At 46.5% G+C, this 18,093-nt stretch overlaps 1 protein-coding gene across 1 annotated transcript; it reads right to left on the reverse strand.

Annotated features, from left to right (window-relative positions):
* Nucleotides 1-49: 49 nt before the first annotated feature.
* clrn2 (clarin 2) lies at nt 50-18,009 on the reverse strand. The gene is made up of 4 exons (XM_090188448.1): nt 17,066-18,009; nt 15,201-15,322; nt 7,674-7,731; nt 50-6,642 (listed from the first exon to the last, which is right to left on the reverse strand). Exons 1-4 carry the CDS (start codon nt 17,316-17,318, stop codon nt 6,371-6,373), a joined length of 705 nt encoding a protein of 234 aa, XP_090044574.1. The 5' UTR covers nt 17,319-18,009; the 3' UTR covers nt 50-6,370.
* Between the last annotated feature and the right edge of the window lie 84 nt (nt 18,010-18,093).

An 18,093-nucleotide genomic window follows, 5' to 3' on the forward strand; every position in this document is an offset into this window, starting at 1 on the left:
TTGCGAAACAATACCAAATGAATCTCCACAGAAACCCAACCACTGAACATTTTGGATTCTTATTTATTAACTTAACTTTCATACACACACACACATATTAGATGTACACATGCATTTGAAGTCAGCAGTTTACATACACCTTAGCCAAATACATTTCAACTCAGTTTTTCACAATTCCTGAAATGTAATCCTAGTAAAAATTCCCTGTTTTAGGTCAGTTAGGATCACCACTTTATTTTAAGAATGTGAAATGTAAGAATAATAGTAGATAATTATTTATTTCAGCTTTTATTTCTTTCATCACATTCCCAGTGGGTCAAAAGTTTACATAAACTCAATTAGTATTTGGTAGCATTGCCCTTAAATGGTTTAACTTGGGTCAAACATTTTGGGTAGCTTTCCACAAGCTTCCCACAATAAGTTGGGTGACTTTTGGCCCATTCCTCCTTCCAGACTCACATTAAGCATCTCCAGTCCAAAATTAAATCGAGAATTGGCTTCCTATTTCGCAACAAAGACTCCTTCACTCATGCTGCCAAACATACCCTCGTAAAACTGATCATCCTACCAATCCCCGACTTCGGTGATGGCATCTATAAAATAGCCTCCAACACTCTACTCAACAAACTGGATGCAGTCTATCACAGTGCCATTTTGTCACCAAAGCCCCATACACTACCCACCATTGCGACCTGTACGCTCTCTTGGCCCTCACTTCATACTCGTCACCAAACCCACTGGCTACAGGTTATCTACAAGTCTCTGCTAAGTAAAGCCCTGCCTTATCTCAGCTCACTGGTCACCATAGCAGCACCCACATGTAGCACGCGCTCCAGCAGGTATATCTCACTGGTCACCCCCAAAGCCAATTCTTCGTTTGGTCGCCTTTCCTTCCAGTTCTCTGCTGCCAATGACTGGAACCAATTGCAAAAATCTCTGAGGCTGGAGACTCACATCTCCCTCACTAGCTTTAAGCACCAGCTGTCAGAACATTTTACAGATCACTGCACCTGTACATAGCCCATCTGTAAACAGCCCATCTATCTACCTACCTCATCCCCATACTGGTATTTATTTATTTATTTATTTTGCTCTTTTGCACCCCAGTATCTCTACTTGCACATTCATCTTCTGCACATCTACCATTCCAGTGTTTAATTGCTATATTGTAATTACTTCGCCACCATGGCCTATTTATTTCCTTATCTTACCTCATTTGACCTCACTGTATATAGACTTTTAGTTTTCTTTAGTTCTACTGTATTATTGACTGTATGTTTTGTTTACTCCATGTGTAACTCTGTGTTGTTGTATGTGTCGAACTGCTGTGCTTTATCTTGGCCAGGTCGCAATTGCAAATGAGAACTTGTTCTCAACTAGCCTACCTGGTTAAATAAAGGTGAAATAAAAACAGAGCTGGTGTAACTGAGTCAGGTTTGTAGGCCTCCTTACTCACACACACTTTTTCAGTTCTGCCCACACATTTTTCTATTGGATTGAGGTCAGGGCTTTGTGATGGCCACTCCAATACCTTGACTGTGTTGTCCTTAAGCCATTTTGCCACAACTTTGGAAGTATGCTTGGGGTCATTGTTCATTTGGAAGACCCATTTGCGACCAAGCTCTAACTTCCTGACTGATGTCTTGAGATGTTGCCTCAATATATCCACATCATTTTCCTGCCTCATGAAGCCATCTATTTTGTGAAGTGCACCAGTCCCTCCTGCAGCAAAGCACCCCCACAACATGATGCTGCCACCCCCGTGCTTCACGGTTGGGATGGTGTTCTTCAGCTTGCAAGCCTCCCCCTTATTCCTCTAAACATAACAATGGTCATTATGGCCAAACAGTTCTATTTTTGTTTCATCAGACCAGAGGACATTTCTACAAAAAGTACAACCTTTGTCCCCATGTGCAGTTGCAAACTGTAGTCTGGCTTTTTTATGGCGGTTTTGGAGCAGTGGCTTCTTCCTTGTTGAGCGGCCTTTCAGGTTGTCGATATAGGACTTGTTTTACTGTGGATATAGATACTTTTGTACCTCTTATCTTCACAGGGGCCAGTGTTGATTACAGAAGGCTAGTAGATAATGGCCCAGTGTAGATTACAGTTTCTATAGACAGTAGATAGACCCAGTGTAGATTAGTTTTTATAGACAGTAGATAGACCCAGTGTAGATTAGTTTCTATAGACAGTAGATAGACCCAGTGTAGATTACAGTTTCTATAGACAGTAGATAGACCCAGTGTAGTGTAGATTACAGTTTCTATAGACAGTAGATAGACCCAGTGTAGTGTAGATTACAGTTTCTATAGACAGTAGATAGACCCAGTGTAGATTACAGTTTCTATAGACAGTAGATAGACCCAGTGTAGATCAGTTTTTATAGACAGTAGATAGACCCAGTGTAGATTAGTTTCTATAGACAGTAGATAGACCCAGTGTAGATTACAGTTTCTATAGACAGTAGATAGACCCAGTGTAGATCAGTTTTTATAGACAGTAGATAGACCCAGTGTAGATTAGTTTCTATAGACAGTAGATAGACCCAGTGTAGATTAGTTTCTATAGACAGTAGATAGACCCAGTGTAGATTACAGTTTCTATAGACAGTAGATAGACCCAGTGTAGATTACAGTTTCTATAGACAGTTGATAGACCCAGTGTAGATTACAGTTTCTATAGACAGTAGATAGACCCAGTGTAGATTAGTTTTTATAGACAGTAGATAGACCCAGTGTAGATTAGTTTCTATAGACAGTAGATAGACCCAGTGTAGATTACAGTTTCTATAGACAGTAGATAGACCCAGTGTAGATCAGTTTTTATAGACAGTAGATAGACCCAGTGTAGATCAGTTTTTATAGACAGTAGATAGACCCAGTGTAGATTACAGTTTCTATAGACAGTAGATAGACCCAGTGTAGATTACAGTTTCTATAGACAGTAGATAGACCCAGTGTAGATCAGTTTTTATAGACAGTAGATAGACCCAGTGTAGATTAGTTTCTATAGACAGTAGATAGACCCAGTGTAGATTACAGTTTCTATAGACAGTAGATAGACCCAGTGTAGATTACAGTTTCTATAGACAGTAGATAGACCCAGTGTAGATTACAGTTTCTATAGACAGTAGATAGACCCAGTGTAGATTACAGTTTCTATAGACAGTAGATAGGCCCAGTGTAGATTACAGTTTCTATAGACAGTAGATAGACCCAGTGTAGATTACAGTTTCTATAGACAGTAGATAGACCCAGTGTAGTGTAGATTACAGTTTCTATAGACAGTAGATAGACCCAGTGTAGATTACAGTTTCTATAGACAGTAGATAGACCCAGCGTAGTGTAGATTAGTTTCTATAGACAGTAGATAGACCCAGTGTAGATTACAGTTTCTATAGACAGTAGATAGACCCAGTGTAGATTACAGTTTCTATAGACAGTAGATAGACCCAGTGTAGTGTAGATTACAGTTTCTATAGACAGTTGATAGACCCAGTGTAGATTACAGTTTCTATAGACAGTAGATAGACCCAGCGTAGTGTAGATTAGTTTCTATAGACAGTAGATAGACCCAGTGTAGATTACAGTTTCTATAGACAGTAGATAGACCCAGTGTAGATTACAGTTTCTATAGACAGTAGATAGACCCAGTGTAGTGTAGATTACAGTTTCTACAGACAGTAGATAGACCCAGTGTAGATTACAGTTTCTATAGACAGTAGATAGACCCAGTGTAGTGTAGATTACAGTTTCTATAGACAGTTGATAGACCCAGTGTAGATTACAGTTTCTATAGACAGTAGATAGACCCAGCGTAGTGTAGATTAGTTTCTATAGACAGTAGATAGACCCAGTGTAGATTACAGTTTCTATAGACAGTAGATAGACCCAGTGTAGATTACAGTTTCTATAGACAGTAGATAGACCCAGTGTAGATCAGTTTTTATAGACAGTAGATAGACCCAGTGTAGATTAGTTTCTATAGACAGTAGATAGACCCAGTGTAGATTACAGTTTCTATAGACAGTAGATAGACCCAGTGTAGATTACAGTTTCTATAGACAGTAGATAGACCCAGTGTAGTGTAGATTACAGTTTCTACAGACAGTAGATAGACCCAGTGTAGATTACAGTTTCTACAGACAGTAGATAGACCCAGTGTAGATTACAGTTTCTATAGACAGTAGATAGACCCAGTGTAGATTACAGTTTCTATAGACAGTAGATAGACCCAGTGTAGTGTAGATTACAGTTTCTATAGACAGTAGATAGACCCAGTGTAGATTACAGTTTCTATAGACAGTAGATAGACCCAGTGTAGATTACAGTTTCTATAGACAGTAGATAGACCCAGTGTAGATCAGTTTTTATAGACAGTAGATAGACCCAGTGTAGATTAGTTTCTATAGACAGTAGATAGACCCAGTGTAGATCAGTTTCTATAGACAGTAGATAGACCCAGTGTAGATTACAGTTTCTATAGACAGTAGATAGACCCAGTGTAGTGTAGATTACAGTTTCTACAGACAGTAGATAGACCCAGTGTAGATTACAGTTTCTATAGACAGTAGATAGACCCAGTGTAGATTACAGTTTCTATAGACAGTAGATAGACCCAGTGTAGATTACAGTTTCTATAGACAGTAGATAGACCCAGTGTAGATTACAGTTTCTATAGACAGTAGATAGACCCAGTGTAGATTACAGTTTCTATAGACAGTAGATAGACCCAGTGTAGATTACAGTTTCTATAGACAGTAGATAGACCCAGTGTAGATTACAGTTTCTATAGACAGTTGATAGACCCAGTGTAGATTACAGTTTCTATAGACAGTAGATAGACCCAGTGTAGTGTAGATTACAGTTTCTATAGACAGTAGATAGACCCAGTGTAGATTACAGTTTCTATAGACAGTAGATAGACCCAGTGTAGTGTAGATTACAGTTTCTATAGACAGTTGATAGACCCAGTGTAGATTACAGTTTCTATAGACAGTAGATAGACCCAGTGTAGTGTAGATTAGTTTCTACAGACAGTTGATAGACCCAGTGTAGTGTAGATTACAGTTTCTATAGACAGTAGATAGACCCAGTGTAGATTACAGTTTCTATAGACAGTTGATAGACCCAGTGTAGTTTACAGTTTCTATAGACAGTAGATAGACCCAGTGTAGTGTAGATTACAGTTTCTATAGACAGTAGATAGACCCAGTGTAGATTACAGTTTCTATAGACAGTAGATAGACCCAGTGTAGATTACAGTTTCTATAGACAGTAGATAGACCCAGTGTAGATTACAGTTTCTATAGACAGTAGATAGACCCAGTGTAGATTACAGTTTCTATAGACAGTAGATAGACCCAGTGTAGATTACAGTTTCTATAGACAGTAGATAGACCCAGTGTAGTGTAGATTACAGTTTCTATAGACAGTAGATAGACCCAGTGTAGATTACAGTTTCTATAGACAGTTAATAGACCCAGTGTAGATTACAGTTTCTATAGACAGTAGATAGACCCAGTGTAGATTACAGTTTCTATAGACAGTAGATAGACCCAGTGTAGATTACAGTTTCTATAGACAGTAGATAGACCCAGTGTAGATTACAGTTTCTATAGACAGTAGATAGACCCAGTGTAGATTACAGTTTCTATAGACAGTAGATAGACCCAGTGTAGATTACAGTTTCTATAGACAGTAGATAGACCCAGTGTAGATTACAGTTTCTATAGACAGTAGATAGACCCAGTGTAGATTACAGTTTCTATAGACAGTAGATAGACCCAGTGTAGATTACAGTTTCTATAGACAGTAGATAGACCCAGTGTAGATTACAGTTTCTATAGACAGTAGATAGACCCAGTGTAGATTACAGTTTCTACAGACAGTTGATAGACCCAGTGTAGATTACAGTTTCTATAGACAGTAGATAGACCCAGTGTAGATTACAGTTTCTATAGACAGTAGATAGACCCAGTGTAGATTACAGTTTCTATAGACAGTAGATAGACCCAGTGTAGATTACAGTTTCTATAGACAGTTGATAGACCCAGTGTAGATTACAGTTTCTATAGACAGTAGATAGACCCAGTGTAGATTACAGTTTCTATAGACAGTAGATAGACCCAGTGTAGATCAGTTTCTATAGACAGTAGATAGACCCAGTGTAGATTACAGTTTCTATAGACAGTAGATAGACCCAGTGTAGATTACAGTTTCTATAGACAGTAGATAGACCCAGTGTCGATTAGTTTTTATAGACAGTAGATAGACCCAGTGTAGTGTAGATTACAGCAGGCTAGTAGATAATGTCCCACTAACGTGTGTGTGTGTGTGTGTGTGTGTGTGTGTGTGTGTGTGTGTGTGTGTCAGTACATGAGGACTTCAGCGGTGACAGTTGGCTGCTCGGACTGTTTCTTGTTCTGTGGTTTGGGCAGTTTGATCCGGCTCATTGCCACGACAACACACACCACACCGTGCGTAGCGACGCTGGCCACGCCCAGCCAGAAGGACCAATCCAGTCGCTCATCCAGAATGGAGAAATGGAAAAGAGTCTCCTGGTAGTTAGAGACACGTTCCGTTAACCGATGATGTCTGACAGCTGCTAAGAAACACAGGACGGCTAACGACCCAAACACCCCTGGAGGAGAGGAGAGGAGAGAGGTTGGAGAGGAGAGGAGAGGAGAGAAGAGAGGTTGGAGAGGAGAGGAGAGGAGATGGGAGAGAAGAGAGGTTGGAGAGGAGAGGAGAGGAGAGGAGAGGAGAGGGGAGAGGAGAGGAGAGGAGAGGAGGAGATGGGAGAGGAGAGGAGAGGAGATGGGAGAGAAGAGAGGTTGGAGAGGAGAGGAGAGAGGTTGGAGAGGAGAGAGGTTGGAGAGGAGAGGAGAGGAGATGGGAGAGAAGAGAGGTTGGAGAGGAGAGGATGATATAGAAGAGAGGTTGGAGAGGAGGAGGCGGGAGGAGAGGAGAGGAGAGGAGGAGATAAGAGATGGTGTCAGGTGGTGTGTGTGATGTGTATTACCATCCTCCTGGGTCATTACCAAGGTATGCCCCACATTACCAAGGTAGTCCCCACATTACCAGGGTAGTCCCCACATTACCAGGGTAGTCCCCACATTACTAATGTAGTCCCCACATTACCAATGTAGTCCCCACATTACCAAGGTAGTCCCCACATTACCAGGGTAGTCCCCACATTACCAGGGTAGTCCCCACATTACTAATGTAGTCCCCACATTACCAAGGTAGTCCCCACATTACCAGGGTAGTCCCCACATTACCAGGGTAGTCCCCACATTACCAGGGTAGTCCCCACATTACCAAGGTAGTCCCCACATTACCAGGGTAGTCCCCACATTACCAAGGTAGTCCCCACATTACCAAGGTAGTCCCCACATTACCAGGGTAGTCCCCACATTACCAGGGTAGTCCCCACATTACCAGGGTAGTCCCCACATTACCAAGGTAGTCCCCACATTACCAGGGTAGTCCCCACATTACTAGGGTAGTCCCCGTCAGGTCAAAGGCTATTTAGGGTTAGAATTAAGGTTACGGTTTGGGGTTAGGAAAAATAGGATTTTGAATGGAAATACATTTTTGGTCCCCACAAGGATAGTAAAATGTGTGTGTGTGTGTGTGTGTGTATGTGTGTGTGTGTGTGTGTGTGTGTACCTGCTATGGTGTTCCAGATGTAGAGTCCAGTGGGGCCTTTAATGCTCTGGTAGGGAACCTGATACACAGAGATATACACTATAACACCACACAGAGATATACACTATAACACCACACACACACACACAGATATACACTATAACACCACACAGAGATATACACTATAACACCACACAGATATATACACTATAACACCACACAGATATACACTATAACACCACACAGAGAGATATACACTATAACACCACACAGAGATATATACACTATAACACCACACACAGATATACACTATAACACCACACAGAGAGATATACACTATAACACCACACAGAGATATACACTACAACACCACACAGAGATATATACACTATAACACCACACAGAGAGATATACACTATAACACCACACAGAGATATACACTATAACACCACACACAGATATACACTATAACACCACACAGAGATATACACTATAACACCACACAGAGAGATATACACTATAACACCACACACAGATATACACTATAACACCACACAGATATACACTATAACACCACACAGAGAGATATACACTATAACACCACACAGAGATATATACACTATAACACCACACAGAGATATACACTATAACACCACACAGAGAGATATACACTATAACACCACACAGAGATATACACTATAACACAGAGATATACACTATAACACCACACAGAGATATACACTATAACACCACACACACACAGAGATATACACTATAACACCACACAGAGATATACACTATAACACCACACAGAGATATACACTATAACACCACACAGAGATATACACTATAACACAGAGATATACACTATAACACCACACAGAGATATACACTATAACACCACACACACACAGAGATATACACTATAACACCACACAGAGATATACACTATAACACCACACAGAGATATACACTATAACACCACACAGAGATATATACACTATGACACCACAGAGATATATACACTATAACACCACACAGAGATATACACTATAACACCACACAGAGATATACACTATAACACCACACACAGATATACACTATAACACCACACAGACACAGAGATATACACTATAACACCACACAGAGATATACACTATAACACCACACAGAGATATACACTATAACACCACACAGAGATATACACTATAACACCACACAGAGATATACACTATAACACCACACAGAGATATACACTATAACACCACACAGAGATATACACTATAACACCACACAGAGATATACACTATAACACCACACAGAGATATACACTATAACACCACACAGAGAGATATACACTATAACACCACACAGAGATATACACTATAACACCACACACACACAGAGATATACACTATAACACCACACAGAAATACACTATAACACCACACACACACAGAGATATACACTATAACACCACACAGAGATATACACTATAACACCACACAGAGAGATATACACTATAACACCACACAGAGATATACACTATAACACCACACACACACAGAGATGTACACTATAACACCACACAGAGATATACACTATAACACCACACACACACACACAGATATACACTATAACACCACACAGAGATATACACTATAACACCACACAGAGAGATATACACTATAACACCACACACAGAGATATACACTATAACACCACACAGAGATATACACTATAACACCACACACACACACACAGATATACACTATAACACCACACAGAGATAAACACTATAACACCACACAGAGATATACACTATAACACCACACAGAGATATACACTATAACACCACACAGAGATATACACTATAACACCACACAGAGATATACACTATAACACCACACAGAGATATACACTATAACACCACACAGAGAGATATACACTATAACACCACACAGAGATATACACTATAACACCACACAGAGATATACACTATAACACCACACAGAGATATATACACTATAACACCACACACAGATATACACTATAACACACACACACACACACACACTATAACACACACAATAACACACACACACTGTCACACCCTGACCATAGTTTACTTTGTATGTTTCTATGTTTTGGTTGGTCAGGGTGTGATCTGAGTGGGCATTCTATGTTACATGTCTAGTTTGTCCAGTTCTATGTTCGGCCTGATATGGTTCTCAATCAGAGGCAGGTGTTCGTCATTGTCTCTGATTGGGAACCATATTTAGGTAGCCTGGGTTTCACTGTGTGTTGGTGGGTGATTGTTCCTGTCTATGTGTTTTCACCAGATAGGGCTGTTTAGGTTTTCGTTACGTTCTTTATTTTGTAGTGTTTGTATTGATTCGTGTTTTACGTTTGTTTATTAAAACATGGATCGCAATCGACACGCTGCATTTTGGTCCGACTCTCCTTCACACCTAGAAAACCGTTACAGAATCACCCACCACAACAGGACCAAGCGGCGTGGTAACGGGCAACAGCAGCGTAAAGAGGAATGGACATGGGAGGACGTTTTGGATGGCAAGGGCTGTTACACTTGGGAGGAGATACTGGCTGGAAGAGATCGCCTCCCATGGGAACAGGTGGAGGCACTTAGGAGAGCAGAGGCAGCCGGAGAGAGGAGTCGGCGATACGAGGGAACACGGTTGGCAAGGAAGCCCGAGAGTCAGCCCCAAAAATGTATTGGGGGGGGCTAACAGGGAGTATGGCTACGCCAGGTAGGAGACCTGCGCAAACTCCCTGTGCTTACCGGGGGGCTAGAGAGACCGGGCAGGCACCGTGTTATGCTGTAGTGCGCACGGTGTCTCCAGTGCGGGTGCATAGCCCGGTGCGGTACATTCCAGCTCCGCGTATCGGCCGGGCTAGAGTGGGCATCGAGCCTAATGCCATGAAGCCGGCTCTACGCATCTGGTCTCCAGTGCGTCTCCTTGGGCCGGCTTACATGGCACCAGCCTTGCGCTCGGTGTCTCCGGTTCGCCTGCATAGCCCAGTGCGGGCTATTCCACCTCGCCGCACTGGCAGGGCGACCGTGAGCATTCAACCAGGTAAGGTTGGGCAGGCTCGGTGCTCAAGAGCTCCAGTGCGCCTGCACGGTCCGGTCTTTCCAGAACCACCTCCACACCCCAGCCCTCCGGTAGCAGCTCCCCGCACCAGGCTTCCTGTGCGTGTCCTCGGCCCAGTACCACCAGTGCCAGCACCACGCATCAGGCCTACAGTGCGCCTCGCCTGTCCAGCGCTGCCAGAGCCTTCCTCCTCTCCAGCGCTGTCGGAGTCTCCCGCCTGTTTAGCGCTGTCAGAGCTTTCCGCCTCTACAGCGCTGCCGGAGTGTCCCGCCTGTTCGGAACTGCCAGTCTGCAAGGAGCTGCCAGTCTGCAAGGAGCTGCCAGTCTGCAAGGAGCTGCCAGTCTGCAAGGAGCTGCCAGTCTGCAAGGAGCCGCCAGAGCTGCCAGTCTGCAGGATGCCGCCAAAGCTGCCAGTCTGCAAGGAGCCGCCAGAGCTGCCAGTCTGCAAGGAGCCGCCAGAGCTGCCAGTCTGCAAGGAGCCGCCAGAGCTGCCAGTCTGCAAGGAGCCGCCAGAGCTGCCAGTCAGCATGGAGCCGCCAGAGCCGCCAGTCAGCATGGAGCAGCCAGGGCCACCAGTCAGCATGGAGCAGCCAGAGCAGCCAGTCAGCATGGAGCAGCCAGTCAGCATGGAGCAGCCAGAGCAGCCAGTCAGCATGGAGCAGCCAGAGCTGCCAGTCAGCATGGAGCAGCCAGTCAGCATGGAGCAGCCAGAGCTGCCAGTCAGCATGGAGCAGCCAGAGCTGCCAGTCAGCATGGAGCAGCCAGTCAGCATGGAGCAGCCAGTCAGCATGGAGCAGCCAGATCTGCCATTCGACCAGACTCTTCCAGATCTGCCAGTCGACCAGACTCTTCCAGATCTGCCAGTCGACCAGACTCTTCCAGATCTGCCAGTCGACCAGACTCTTCCAGATCTGCCAGTCGACCAGACTCTTCCAGATCTGCCAGTCGACCAGACTCTTCCAGATCTGCCAGTCGACCAGACTCTTCCAGATCTGCCAGTCGGCCAGGATCTGCCAGATCTGCCAGTCGGCCAGGATCTGCCAGATCTGCCAGTCGGCCAGGCTCTGCCAGTCAGCCAGGATCTGCTAGATCCAACTACCTGCCTGGGCTTCCTCTCAGTGCTGAGCTTCCTCTCAGTGCTGAGCCACCTCTGTCCCGAGCTGCCCTTCTGTCCCGAGCTGTCCCTCTGTCCCGAGCTGTCCCTCTGTCCCGAGCTGCCCCTCTGTCCCGAGCTGCCCCTCTGTCCCGAGCTGTCATTTAGGAGGGTAACCTATCTAGGGACGCTAAGGAGGTGGACTAAGACTATTATGGAGTGAGGTCCACGTCCAGCGCCAGAGCCGCCACTGCGGACAGATGCCCACCCAGACCCTCCCCTATAGGTTCAGGTTTTGCGGCCGGAGTCCGCACCTTGGGGGGGGGGGGGGGGGGGGGGGGGTACTGTCACACCCTGACCATAGTTTACTTTGTATGTTTCTATGTTTTGGTTGGTCAGGGTGTGATCTGAGTGGGCATTCTATGTTACATGTCTAGTTTGTCCAGTTCTATGTTCGGCCTGATATGGTTCTCAATCAGAGGCAGGTGTTCGTCATTGTCTCTGATTGGGAACCATATTTAGGTAGCCTGGGTTTCACTGTGTGTTGGTGGGTGATTGTTCCTGTCTATGTGTTTTCACCAGATAGGGCTGTTTAGGTTTTCGTTACGTTCTTTATTTTGTAGTGTTTGTATTGATTCGTGTTTTACGTTTGTTTATTAAAACATGGATCGCAATCGACACGCTGCATTTTGGTCCGACTCTCCTTCACACCTAGAAAACCGTTACAGAATCACCCACCACAACAGGACCAAGCGGCGTGGTAACGGGCAACAGCAGCGTAAAGAGGAATGGACATGGGAGGACGTTTTGGATGGCAAGGGCTGTTACACTTGGGAGGAGATACTGGCTGGAAGAGATCGCCTCCCATGGGAACAGGTGGAGGCACTTAGGAGAGCAGAGGCAGCCGGAGAGAGGAGTCGGCGATACGAGGGAACACGGTTGGCAAGGAAGCCCGAGAGTCAGCCCCAAAAATGTATTGGGGGGGGCTAACAGGGAGTATGGCTACGCCAGGTAGGAGACCTGCGCAAACTCCCTGTGCTTACCGGGGGGCTAGAGAGACCGGGCAGGCACCGTGTTATGCTGTAGTGCGCACGGTGTCTCCAGTGCGGGTGCATAGCCCGGTGCGGTACATTCCAGCTCCGCGTATCGGCCGGGCTAGAGTGGGCATCGAGCCTAATGCCATGAAGCCGGCTCTACGCATCTGGTCTCCAGTGCGTCTCCTTGGGCCGGCTTACATGGCACCAGCCTTGCGCTCGGTGTCTCCGGTTCGCCTGCATAGCCCAGTGCGGGCTATTCCACCTCGCCGCACTGGCAGGGCGACCGTGAGCATTCAACCAGGTAAGGTTGGGCAGGCTCGGTGCTCAAGAGCTCCAGTGCGCCTGCACGGTCCGGTCTTTCCAGAACCACCTCCACACCCCAGCCCTCCGGTAGCAGCTCCCCGCACCAGGCTTCCTGTGCGTGTCCTCGGCCCAGTACCACCAGTGCCAGCACCACGCATCAGGCCTACAGTGCGCCTCGCCTGTCCAGCGCTGCCAGAGCCTTCCTCCTCTCCAGCGCTGTCGGAGTCTCCCGCCTGTTTAGCGCTGTCAGAGCTTTCCGCCTCTACAGCGCTGCCGGAGTGTCCCGCCTGTTCGGAACTGCCAGTCTGCAAGGAGCTGCCAGTCTGCAAGGAGCTGCCAGTCTGCAAGGAGCTGCCAGTCTGCAAGGAGCTGCCAGTCTGCAAGGAGCCGCCAGAGCTGCCAGTCTGCAGGATGCCGCCAAAGCTGCCAGTCTGCAAGGAGCCGCCAGAGCTGCCAGTCTGCAAGGAGCCGCCAGAGCTGCCAGTCTGCAAGGAGCCGCCAGAGCTGCCAGTCTGCAAGGAGCCGCCAGAGCTGCCAGTCAGCATGGAGCCGCCAGAGCCGCCAGTCAGCATGGAGCAGCCAGGGCCACCAGTCAGCATGGAGCAGCCAGAGCAGCCAGTCAGCATGGAGCAGCCAGTCAGCATGGAGCAGCCAGAGCAGCCAGTCAGCATGGAGCAGCCAGAGCTGCCAGTCAGCATGGAGCAGCCAGTCAGCATGGAGCAGCCAGAGCTGCCAGTCAGCATGGAGCAGCCAGAGCTGCCAGTCAGCATGGAGCAGCCAGTCAGCATGGAGCAGCCAGTCAGCATGGAGCAGCCAGATCTGCCATTCGACCAGACTCTTCCAGATCTGCCAGTCGACCAGACTCTTCCAGATCTGCCAGTCGACCAGACTCTTCCAGATCTGCCAGTCGACCAGACTCTTCCAGATCTGCCAGTCGACCAGACTCTTCCAGATCTGCCAGTCGACCAGACTCTTCCAGATCTGCCAGTCGACCAGACTCTTCCAGATCTGCCAGTCGGCCAGGATCTGCCAGATCTGCCAGTCGGCCAGGATCTGCCAGATCTGCCAGTCGGCCAGGCTCTGCCAGTCAGCCAGGATCTGCTAGATCCAACTACCTGCCTGGGCTTCCTCTCAGTGCTGAGCTTCCTCTCAGTGCTGAGCCACCTCTGTCCCGAGCTGCCCTTCTGTCCCGAGCTGTCCCTCTGTCCCGAGCTGTCCCTCTGTCCCGAGCTGCCCCTCTGTCCCGAGCTGCCCCTCTGTCCCGAGCTGTCATTTAGGAGGGTAACCTATCTAGGGACGCTAAGGAGGTGGACTAAGACTATTATGGAGTGAGGTCCACGTCCAGCGCCAGAGCCGCCACTGCGGACAGATGCCCACCCAGACCCTCCCCTATAGGTTCAGGTTTTGCGGCCGGAGTCCGCACCTTGGGGGGGGGGGGGGGGGGGGGGGGGGGTACTGTCACACCCTGACCATAGTTTACTTTGTATGTTTCTATGTTTTGGTTGGTCAGGGTGTGATCTGAGTGGGCATTCTATGTTACATGTCTAGTTTGTCCAGTTCTATGTTCGGCCTGATATGGTTCTCAATCAGAGGCAGGTGTTCGTCATTGTCTCTGATTGGGAACCATATTTAGGTAGCCTGGGTTTCACTGTGTGTTGGTGGGTGATTGTTCCTGTCTATGTGTTTTCACCAGATAGGGCTGTTTAGGTTTTCGTTACGTTCTTTATTTTGTAGTGTTTGTATTGATTCGTGTTTTACGTTTGTTTATTAAAACATGGATCGCAATCTACACGCTGCATTTTGGTCCGACACTCCTTCACACCTAGAAAACCGTTACACACACACACACAGTAACACACACACACACACACAAACACACAGATATACACTATAACACCACACACACACACACAGAAATACACTATAACACCACACACACACAACCAGATGTACACTATAACACCACACAGACATCATCTTCACACCACATAGCCCCTACCTTGCGTGCGTTGTAGATAGAGAATGAAAGGCTGAGCAGAGTAAAAAAAACGGCCACCAACAGGAAGACTATCACCATCACATGGAGACCTGTGTTCAGGGTCTGTACCAGAGTAGGGAATACTGTACACACACACACACACATCAGGCCAATGAGGGCCTCAGATGTTAAATGATTTTCTAAACTACATTTTTACATCCAGGTTTTATCATGATTATGTACTGGTCTAGGGTTAGGGTTAGGTGTTTATGTACTGGTCTAGGGTTAGGGTTAGGTGTTTATGTACTGGTCTAGGGTTAGGGTTAGGTGTTTATGTTTATGTACTGGTCTAGGGTTAGGGTTAGGTGTTTATGTACTGGTCTAGGGTTAGGGTTAGGTGTTTATGTACTGGTCTAGGGTTAGGGTTAGGTGTTTATGTTTATGTACTGGTCTAGGGTTAGGGTTAGGTGTTTATGTACTGGTCTAGGGTTAGGGTTAGGTGTTTATGTACTGGTCTAGTGTTAGTGTTAGGTGTTTATGTACTGGTCTAGTGTTAGGGTTAGGTGTTTATGTACTGGTCCAGTCAGTGTGTATGTACTGGTCTAGTCAGTGTGTTTATGTACTGGTCTAGGGTTAGGTGTTTATGTACTGGTCTAGTCAGTGTGTTTATGTACTGGTCTAGGGTTAGGTGTTTATGTACTGTATATAACAGTCTGGTCTAGTCAGTGTGTTTATGTACTGTATATAATAGTCTGGTCTAGTCAGTGTGTTTATGTACTGGTCTAGTCAGTGTGTTTATGTACTGGTCTAGTCAGTGTGTTTATGTACTGTATATAAACATGATAAAACCTGGACACTGTATATAATAGTCTGGTCTAGTCAGTGTGTTTATGTACTGTATATAAACATGATAAAACCTGGACACTGTATATAATAGTCTGGTCTAGTCAGTGTGTTTATGTGCTGTATATAAACATGATAAAACCTGGACACTGTATATAATAGTCTGGTCTAGTCAGTGTGTTTATGTGCTGTATATAAACATGATAAAACCTGGACACTGTATATAATGTTTATATTTGGTCTAGTCAGTGTCCCGCTCTGCATAATTGAAACACACTGACTAGACCAGACAAAGACTGAACCCCCCCCCCTATTATGCAGAGGGGGACACTGACTAGACCAGACAAAGACTGCCCCCCTTATAATGGAGAGGGGGACTCTGACTAGACCAGACAAAGACTGCCTCCCCTATTAATCAGAGTGGGACACTGACTAGACCAGACAAAGACTGCCCCCCCTATTAATCAGAGGGGGACACTGACTAGACCAGACAAAGACTCCCCCCCCTATTATGCAGAGGGGGACACTGACTAGACCAGACAAAGACTGACCCCCCCCCCCCCCCCCCCCTATTATGCAGAGGGGGACACTGACTAGACCAGACAAAGACTGACCCCCCCCCCCCCTATAATGGAGAGGGGGACTCTGACTAGACCAGACAAAGACTATAAGGGGGGCAGTCTTTGTCTGGTCTAGTCAGAGTCCCCCTCTCCATTATAAGGGGGGCAGTCTTTGTCTGGTCTAGTCAGTGTCCCCCTCTGCATAATAGGGGGGGGGGGTTCAGTCTTTGTCTGGTCTAGTCAGTGTCCCCCTCTGATTAATAGGGGGGGCAGTCTTTGTCTGGTCTAGTCAATGTGTTTCAATTATGCAGAGGGGGACATTATGCAGAGGGGGACACTGACTAGACCAGACAAAGACTGCCCCCCCCCCCCCCCTATTAATAGTAGATATATCCCCATAACAGTCTGTAGTAGATATATCCCCATAACAGTCTGTAGTAGATATATCCCCCCATAATAGTCTGTAGTAGATACCCCCCTTACTGTATATCTTGGCGCTGCGGTTTCCCAGTCCACACCTCCTAGTCTTCTGACCCTGGAACAGCCCGTAGTAGATGTGTCCAGTAAACTTGTCCAGTTCAGAATAGTTGGCGCTGACCAGCTCTGCCCCGGTACCACACAGGATCCTCCCGCTGACCCAGCGCTCGGTCGCCAGGGCAACCAGCAGCAGAGTGGCAGAGAGCACGCAGAGCAGAGTGGCAAAGGAAAAGGTCAACCGTTTCCACAGCGACGGCATGGTCAGTCTGTCAGGGCGCCGGGTTTGGATAAACAACAACAACAACAACAAATGTATTTAAAATCCACCTCCATGTCTCTGTTCATCTCTTCACCCGGCTACGGGAGAGAGGCGGCGGTGTTACGGTCCTCTCGTCTCCTCGTCTCCTCTCGTCTCCTCGTCTCCTCTCGTCTCCTCTTACAACCTTTGTAATCAGCGCCACGTTTCAAGCAGAGACCATGGGAACACCTCCCAGGCATCCAGAGGGTCGGATCATCCGGTCCGGAGTTGTTGTGTCAGTCGATGTGTCGGTCATAACATCAAAACGCTGTGAAATGAAACAGCTTGTTGTGATAGCTGGTAGAGAGGCTGCCATTAAAAGCTGAGATCCAGTCTGTGTTGGTCAGATCAGAGGGATCTGTTACAGACAGGAAGAAACTCGATCCCAGCACGCTATAGGGCTGCTAGTCACTGAGTTACATTCTGCCCTACTAACAACCCCCCCCTCTCTCTCTCCTTCCCTCTCTCTCATCCACTCTTCACCCTCCTCTCTCTCCTTCCCTCTCCTTCTCTCTCTCTACCACTCTTCACCCTCCTCTCTCTCCCCTTCTCTCTCCTTCTCTTGCTCTCATCCACTCTTCACCCTCCTCTCTCTCATCCACTCTTCACCCTCCCTCTCTGTCTTTCTCTCTCTCTCCCTCATCCACTCTTCACCCTCCCCCTCTTTCTCTCTCATCAAATCTTCCCCCCCTCTCTTCTCCACCTCCTCTCATTCTCTTCTTTAAAACCAGTCTTA

This window comes from Oncorhynchus mykiss, chromosome 10 (genome assembly GCF_057628025.1).
Source record: "Oncorhynchus mykiss isolate SJ-2025 chromosome 10, ASM5762802v1, whole genome shotgun sequence".
NCBI lineage: Eukaryota > Metazoa > Chordata > Actinopteri > Salmoniformes > Salmonidae > Oncorhynchus > Oncorhynchus mykiss.